The 9,253-nt window shown below is 43.9% G+C and overlaps 1 protein-coding gene across 2 annotated transcripts in view; it reads right to left on the bottom strand.

Moving 5' to 3' along the window:
• The window catches only part of UBR1 (ubiquitin protein ligase E3 component n-recognin 1), a 60,969-nt gene extending 53,687 nt beyond the window's left edge, over positions 1–7,282 (bottom strand). For both annotated transcript variants that reach the window (XM_032188085.1, XM_032188084.1), the window contains exon 1: positions 7,168–7,282. In XM_032188085.1, the coding sequence (XP_032043976.1) occupies positions 7,168–7,242 (75 nt within the window). In that variant the 5' untranslated portion in view covers positions 7,243–7,282. The remainder of the gene's footprint in view (positions 1–7,167) is intronic.
• Between the last annotated feature and the right edge of the window lie 1,971 nt (positions 7,283–9,253).

Here is a 9,253-nt window from a genome sequence, read left to right on the forward strand (position 1 = left end):
AAATGACCTTCTAGAAGACTGTGATTACAGAAGTGATACCTTACAATACAACAGAAATAAAAATCTTTAACGGATCATCCCTTATCTTCTATCAAAAGATGTCCTCCTCCACGAGGACAAGCTACTAATACACCTTTCACATGTATAAGCACACAGAGAATTGACCAACATCAATTCCAGCCAAACAAGCAGTTTTGTCCTACATCTGAAAGGGCAGTTTGCAGGCTTTTTCCAAACAGAAGGATCACGTTAGAAAAGGTCAGAGGATGAAGAATTCTATTTGCCTACAAATACTCCTATAAAAAGAGCAGAATATCTGTCATTTCGAATGCATTAGTTTGTGAACACCACAAATGATAGGAATGAGAGCTAAGCAAGTATGCAATGAAAAGGGGAAAAAAGGTAAACTCTTTCAAGTCACTTTTCACCTATAGATCAAGCGTCAAATGAGATTTCACACCACTATGAGGGAATTTCTCTGTCATTGCAACAGGCTTATTACTTAGTTCATTCAGTAGCCATCACCTCCGTGACAGTTTGTTTTCCATTCCGAGCACAGTTCTCTCTGAATTCTCCAGCCTTTTCAAACTAACCATTTGCATTTGGCGATACTATAAAGACCAGCTCTGCTTTAACTGCGCTGATTGACACGCTGGTCTTTCACTGCATAAATTCAAGGCTACGTTTTTAGAAATATGCATTGATGTCATCAGTGAAAAGAAGGAATATTAATACCTAAAAGTATTAAATAGCTAATTTTGAAGGAACAAATATTGCCAGTAGCACAAACTAAAAACCATACCTGCTCCAATATTCCAGCTTAAAGAAGCAGACAGGAAAAAGCCTAGTTTGTGCACAGCATAAGTCTGTGAAGCGAGAGATGGCAATACCAGCTGCCTGTCGAAACAGCAGGGACAAGCAGCATTTCAAAAGTAAATGTATAAAATGTTGGGAACATGCTAATTTTGAGCAGGTGCCATTCAACAGAAATACCAAATGTAAAAGGCTGTTTTACTTCAATGCATAGAACAGTTGGCACTAAACAGATTAGCAAAACAACAGATCCCACAAAACTTCGAATCTGACAGTGTCTAATTAAGCAGTCATGAGAGACATTTCAAAAGGATAAACAGGCACAAGTTCTTAAAACCTGCAGACCACTGAAAATTGCCTTTGAAAGCAAACTTTAAGAGATTCTTAACTAACATTTTCCTGTGAGCTTCTGGTTTTAATTTTTTAGAGCAACTTTTCCTCCTGTTTATTTTAGTTTAAAATTATCAGTTTTCTAACACACTGAAAATAAGATCCAACTGCAGTGTGGACCACCTAAGCACTACGTTAGAAAAAATAGCAAGTAGACTTGGCAACTAATCTCAACTTCAAAGATACTTATTCTCCAAAAAAAAAAAAGAGGCTTCAAATAAGTACAAGAAACCAATTAGCAGATTTGTTCTTCCCTGCCTCAAGTCAAATTAAAAGCTGTTAGGTGCATAAGTTCTATTATCTGAGGAAAAAAATAAAAGATTTTTCTTCCTGATTTCATTTTTGCAGATCCATAAAGATAGGGGGATAAACAAGACAATTACAACAAACAACCCTGAATGCATCATGAAGCACAAAACTATCAAAATCATCTCACGTCACCACACCACACGTCCAAAAGAAACTGTTGAAGTACCAAGCAGATTATACAAATGTCAGCTTGCAGTAATTTGCACTTAATCCTTATATTCAATTGCTGGAAAAAAATCTATGTACTGTTTTCTCCAGTAGCCTGGAGAAAATACATACACAGCTACAAACACAACTGTAGTTCTGTCCAATGTACTATTCAAATAGAAAAATTTCTCTAAAAAATCGGGAAAGGGGATGAACAGGCACTCAATACTGTTCAGGGAATGAAACTGGAAGATGACCAGTGTTGTCATACTAGCACCATGTAGTTGCTCACAATGTGTTTCATCTACTCTCACAAAGTATAGCCAATGGGTTAGTGGAGAATCTAAGCTTAAAAAAAAAAAAAAAAAAAAAAAAAAAAAAAAAAAAAAAAAAAAGACTTAGTACTCAATTACAGAACACCTGCTTTCTGACACGTCAGTAACATGCCTCCTTTACATAACACAGCTGGGAACCAGCCACGTACCAAACCCTGGTCTGCTCTGGATATCAGTAATTACACTGAACACAGCAAGTCTGGTTTCAAAAGTTATTTTCTATTGGCACAACACAGGTAACATTCAGAATTATTTAACATTGTCCTAACAAAACATCCACTCTGACCTGAAGACATGAAAGAAGTGTTTGATCTCTACATTCATTTAGACCTCGGCCCCTGAGCCAAAGCAGGGTGCCAATTAATGTTAAAAGATGCTTTAATGCTGCAGGTGTTCACCCACTGGGAACGAGGCTCTTAATAACACTGCAGAGTACTAAAGCTTGGTCTACAGAAAAAACCTACCTCGATTCCTGTAGTCTCCAACACCTACCAGATTCGCAGAACCACCAGAGAAACAGAATCGACCAGCAGCACAATCAGTTACTGTTTCAGCTGCTGGACAGCTAAAACCAAAGTCACCTTCAGGGGACCCAAGGCGCAGATTTGGGCTGTTCAACCTCCCTGACTCTCACATGGCACTTTTAAATCATGCTCATTTCCAAACTCGCACGAAGCTTCACTTCCCTGGGATAAGCACTTGGATGCAGACAGGCACCCAAGCAGCTATTTCAAGTGAAATCATGGCCTGTAGTTATCTATCAAACTGCCTGCCAACTGGGCACGCTAGCTTAAACAGGCTGCAAAATTAGCAGGCTACTACCAAGTAGGCTCCACAGGCAAAACAAAATAGCAAGACACTCTAGAAATAATTCCCAGATCTTTGAGACATGGAATCAGAACACCTTTCACATTGCCAATTTTTGGGTCAGACCTGAGTTAGGCAGATAGCAATGTATAATTACATGGTAACACAACAAGGAACAGGAATTCTGTATCAGGTATTAAAGCAAAACAATATGTAGAACAAATACTTCGAAAAATAATTATTCTCCCTGGAAAAATAGCAAAATCAGATTTGCAGAGTTATTTGTAGTATTCTGGTAGAAGCTTTAAAATAGAACCTTTTCATGAAGTACTGACTCTTCGTTTGACAGACTCAAGTTCCCTTTGTTTCTAGAGAAACAAAGACAAGGCTTTGTTCCTTTCCTTGTTTGATTCTTAGCATCCTTGCTGTGGTCTCCTACCCTCTGGGGAACAAAATATCTAATTAATTTCTTAGCACCAGACTTCACTGTAGCCACAGTGGATATTTATAAAGTAGCAATTCCATTTAATATTGTTACGTTGAGGTGGGGAATTTATTTATACTAGGTTTTTGTATTAATTCCTGTGTACTCAGACTTGTGGTACATTAATTCGATTTTTCCCAAACATCATGAATTTTAGGATCCATTGTATACGTACTTTCATTCTGCACTGAATTAATGTGCTATAGCATTCAGATGAATCCATCAATATTCAGCACTAATAACGCAGCACCTTTCAAAGCAATCTGTTTATCCCTAGCTCCTCTAGTGCCCTGGGATCCAGAAGCCACTTAGGCAGTCACAGGCTACCAGCAACATCCACTCGCAGCTCCGCTCTCCAGGAGTCACATACCCCTCACAGCAGCATACAGCAACCATAACTTGAAGAAAACTGATGTACCTGCACAATCACAGTTCACTTCTGCACTAAGGAAAGGCACAAAAATTACCGAGAAATACGAGCAAACATGAAAGCAGACGAGGAAGGAAAAACCACAGCGTTGCTCAATGCCACAACAAGAAGGAAGCACTTCAATTGAATGCTAAATACACGAGGACACGGGCAGGACCTTGGCGATGCTCCAGTTACCTGTCGCAACTTCACAGCCTCTGCTTCGTGGGCATGCTAATACTCTGCACTCTTCTAAAAGCGGTGGTTTGGACTACGTGCAATTTGGAGATATGCCAGTTTGCCTAGCGATGATGTTTTAAACTAATTTACCTTACATAAATTGATGTAAAATTATATGGACATGTCATCGAGTGTGAGCCTGTTAACTCTGTCCAGGAGAGGTCAGATTTAAAACTGAAAGAAGTCACTGCAACTCCAAAATAAGCCATCTGACAGACACTTTATTAGTCTCATGAAATAACCTGCATACGAACATCCACTCTCTATTAGTACTTGAGTACAACACAGCTACAAACACAGGGCTCCTCCCACGCACTCTCTCAACTACATAATAGCTTTGAACCATATAAAAAGATCTGAAATACTTTAGAACGCGCAAGTGGCTGTATTTGTGTCACACTTTGCTTCATGAATTTAAAATTAAAAATCAAGTTATTTTCCTGACTTTCAAGGAGATACCCTAATAACAAAATTTTGCTCTTCCTTTACATTGCTATCCCGCTTAGATCTACATTTTATATATAAATATTGACTGATGACAAAAGACTTCTGAAAAAAAATCCCTTTTCTTCACGCGTATTACTGAGAAGTTACTCATACATCAAAAATTGAGGATTTAGTATGAATGAAAATCCTTTAAGTATTTTAGTACCTAAACCCTAGTGATATATTCCAGAGATCAGCCACCAAAGCAGGTAGGAGTCAAACTGGAATTTGCTTGGAATACAGATGGACAAACAACCAAAGGGCTGGAACCAGCCTGCAGAGCAGGCTTTTATTTGGCCACTGGCAATGCCTGCTAGCCAGCTACTAGACGAGCCAAGTCCAGCCCATCAGTCAGAGAAGCAAACTGGGGATGCTGCTAGGAACAGAAAACTGAAAGAACTGAAGTTTGGCTAACAGGGTTTACAACTAGGTCAGCGCCAGTATAGCAAATGCAGCTGTATCTTTTTCAGGGACAGCTCAGCTCAAGAAGCAATACAGCCACTACAGAGAAGAGGAAGGCGCAGATGGGACCTTTAAGACTGCAGCCAGTGCAGTGAAAAACCAGCTCAGGTATTCCCAACTACAATCACCCAACCAGAAGACTCAGAGTTAAATGCACAGGCAAAACCACAGAGTTGGGCTGGGTGCAGAAGAGCTGGTTACCTGAGTCATCCCCATCCATGCCAGCCTCAGGCTGGCTCCTGCAGAACCATTCGGGTAATTCTGCACTGAGCACCCAGCGCGCCAGGAAGGTTTACTAGCCCAAGTGTCACCCAGCCACATGTAACCCAGCACCACAAACACCACCTGCCTCAAAGCTGGAGAGGAGAAAAGAGCAAAAGTCTTTCTGACTGTACTGACACTGGGACAGATTTGATGTGTTTGGTCAGACTTAAGCTGCTCCATTCAGCCAGTTGTGTCTGCTCCTGATCCTAGCACCACAGCAAAAGGACATTTAGACCAGCTCTGTGCAGTGAAAATATGAATCAGAGAGGATATGTTAGTTCCATCTAACTAGTACCACCTTGAATACCGCAGTAAACTGGACACACTGCTTCCAGATTGCAGCTGACTCCAGCACCACTCTAACCATGTCTGCAATCTGACTTAATAAATGCTGTCAGGCCCCATTTAAGTCCAAATCCCTAGCTCTGCTTTCCCCTTGAGGTAATATCTCCACCCCATACTCACTCTGAAAATTCCTGGAGCTCTCTAGGACATGTGGCAAGCAAAGGAGCCTGGGCGGTCACCTGCAAGGCCAACAGACTCCCTTGGAACTTGAAATAATTGCAATTCTGGCACAGAGACTCTCAGTTGGCTGAAACCACATAAAAACTAAGACAACTGAGTGGACCAGTATCAACTCTGAACAGTTGAGGAGCTCTTCAACATCTTCCCCCGCATTCCTCATAGTACCAGTATTATCAGTTTCATTCGTTGCTGGGGCTAACTCAGCCTCCTATGTTCCCAAATAACGCAATTGCAGATTGCGGATTGCTTTGCCACCAATTGCAACAATTGCCCTCAGTACCTCTCTGACTATATTGGTCTCTCAGGCTTAACAAGTTCAACTCAGGTTTCATTTTTTGACATCATAATTTAAACAGATTACGTTATTAATAGTTTAAAATCAAACTGTTTATAATGCAGAAAGAAATCCACGTGCTGGTCTGTTACAGTCACAAAATACAGTTCTCCTCAGAAATGGCTCTGGATGCACAGGCTGCACCCCTTGGATTTGATCCTTACGATTCTGGGGAAAGGTAAGACACACGACAGTTGGTGGCTTAGCACTGCTGCCCGCATGAACAGTTTCCCAAGTATCTTCCTCTTTTCAGTCACGGTGGGCAATGCCAGGTTAAAGGTTGGCCCAGATGATCTCAGAGGTCTTTTCGAACTAAATGGTGCCATCATTCTGCGGACTTCCCTGTGCCCAGCTTTCCAATACCCAGAGTTTCAACACTGGACTACACGTTCAGGTTATTTGTTGTTCTTATTAGGAGAACAGGAAAAAATAACATAAAATGTAAGATTCCCTATATAAATTCAGACTTTTTGCTAGCAAATGGGCAGCCAACAGGTTTTAATCTACTTTAGCAGGAGCGTTTGCAACAGTTACAGTTACTTTGCAGGGTTGCAAAGGAAAGCCCACACGGCCCTTCACCTACTACCTCCAGACAGATCAAGGAGTGCTCAGCAAACACTAAATCCACGATTAAAGCAATTCACAGAGAAAAGAGGGGATGATTTTATTCAGCACAGAAACAACTCGCTGCCTGCACCCACACCCCTTCCCCTCTTCCCTTTCTGTCGCTCCGCTCCCACCGCCCCACACCGGCCGTTTATTCGGTTGCTCCGCAGCCTTTAACCACGCACCCCACCCGGGCTGAGGGCAGGAGCCACACGCACACCCCAAAACGCCTGCGGGACGCCGGGAAGCCCCGAGGCTTCCTCACGGTTAGCCCTGGGATAGCCCCCCCGGGCCAAACCGCGACCCGAGCCGGCGGCGAGCCCTCCTCTCCCCGGGGCCGGGCCGGGGCAAGCCGCGGCCGTCCCGCCCCGCTCCCCGCCGCCGTTACGCGGCCGCCCCCCGGCAGGTGCCGCCGCACAACGGCGCCTCCCGGCCCGCTCCGCTTCTCCCCCGCGGCCGGAAGCCACCGGGGCAGCCGCAGCGAGCGGCGGGGCGGGCAGGGCACGGGCTGCCCCCGAGCGGGGGCAGGGGGAACCGCGCCGGGCAGCCGCCTCACCGAGACCCGCTCCTGGGGCTGCGCGGGGCCGCGGCCGCCCGCCGCTGCCGGCCCTCCGTCGCCTCCGTCCGCCATCTTGGGAGCGAAAAACGCGGCCGCCGCCGCCCGCCTCAAGCTTCCGCCGCCCCCGGGCCCGCTCCGCCGCCCGCCCCTCGCCGCCTCACGGCTGCGCCGCGCAGGCGCCGCCCGCTCCCTGCGCAAGCGCCGCGGCAGCGGGCCCGGCCCGGCACAGCCCCGGGGCCAGGAGGTGCCCGGCGGGAGGGAGCCCGGGGGGGTGCCCTGAGGCGAGGCGAGGCGGGGAGCCTGGTTCCTGCCGCGGGAGGCCGATCTGGGTCTGTCGGCACTGTGAGGGGAACGGTTTTAGTAATTTGAATGCTCCCTTCAAATACATTTGGGTAGATTCTTCTTACTTCAGCAGGCTAAGGTCACCCGTTTGGGCTACAGAAAAGCAAAATTTTACAAACTCTCACACACAAGTGTAGGAGACCTCAGTATCTCTAGACACGTACTTTGTTCCAAAATCAAAATTTCTCATCCTCACCTTGCTTTTACAGCGTATTATAACTGTTCAGCATACTCCGGATTTGCTTCTCTGACAGAAGATGAGGGCATTTAGGGACTTGACCCGTATGTGACAGAGCTGGCCTAAGCGCTGCTGGACGTTTTCCAGATTGCTGCAAAACCATTCAGTTGCACGTTCCCCTGTTTGTACCTTTCTGGGGCTGCAGAAAAAAATAGGCAAATAGCTATGACTTTGGACCCTGCAGGCATACACACTAACAACCTATTGAATGCCTAATATTTCCGTTCTGAAGAAAACTACCTTATTTCATTACAGCCTTACTGCTTCAAGCCTCCAAGCAACTCGCACATTCTTCAAATACCGCTGCGGATGGCATAACATTTGCAGGTGAACATTTCAGGTATATTTGTTAGATTTTCCTCAGTGCATCGGGCCAGAGATACTCCCAAAGCTTTTCTTATGTTGTAGGAACACATGATTGTACCTCTCCATGGTAGCTTCATACCCATTTTTTATTGAAATGCTCTAAAATACAGTCAGCAGAAGATTGAAGGGGCATGACGAGAACAACCATATGTTAGGGCACATTTTAGCAAAATTGTATCATGCTACCAGATGAGAAAGATTCAAGAAAACATAGCCTTGAATCTTTGTTTGCCAGAAAGTCTGTTAGGTACTTATGATTTCAAAGATATTCATATGTGTATAAATCACGGATGAAGCAGTCTTACCAATTCTCCTTTGTACATTCCACTGACAAAGCAGATGACACAGGTCAGTCTTCTATATCAAGAAGAGTCAAACAACTAGGAAAACGTACATGAAAATGGCATAAAGTAATGTTAATTTAGTAGCAATTATGTTACTGTACCTGTGGAAGGCAAATAGAGGTGCCCAATTTGAATTAGATGTCTTGAACAGAGCAGATTCAAAGTAAGCTGAACAATGAACATGGTGTATAGAAATCTTGGGGGTAATTATGAAAAGTCACTGCACATTTATTTATCTTACTGAAATCTGACACTTAGAATTACTGTGTATATATTGCGACTGTGTCAGCTTTAGGCACAGAATATAACTGACTGAATTTTGTAGCTTTACTCATTGCCAATGAGCCAATTAAAAATCAATACAGAGCTTCATCTCTTTTTCTTTGAATGTGTTGCAAATTTGTACCCAACCCTATCTGACAGCACAGCTGACTGGTAACCAGCAGTGCTGTTTGTGCAACAGCCAAGTTTAGACTGCAACTGCTATGGATTTTGAAGAGTCCTCCTCATGTTCTAGTATCAACACCGGTAATTGTATAATCAAGTTTCTGATGTAGTCCAGCAAGAGAAGCAAGGCTGTAATGCCAAGATAGCAACAAACAAGCTCAAGCATTGGGAGGACTGCCTGCAGTCCCCTCTGCTGTGAGGCAAACATCTTGCGTGGCTGCATCTTTTAGTTACAATTTTGTTTAACTATGAGACTCTTAGAAGAAGTTATGCTAATATAAAATATAAAAAAAAAAAAAAAAAAAAGGCCCTAAAAAAGGCTCCTAAAGGCCCTAAAATGAATTTT

This window comes from Aythya fuligula, chromosome 5, assembly GCF_009819795.1.
Source record: "Aythya fuligula isolate bAytFul2 chromosome 5, bAytFul2.pri, whole genome shotgun sequence".
Classification (NCBI taxonomy): Eukaryota; Metazoa; Chordata; class Aves; order Anseriformes; family Anatidae; genus Aythya; species Aythya fuligula.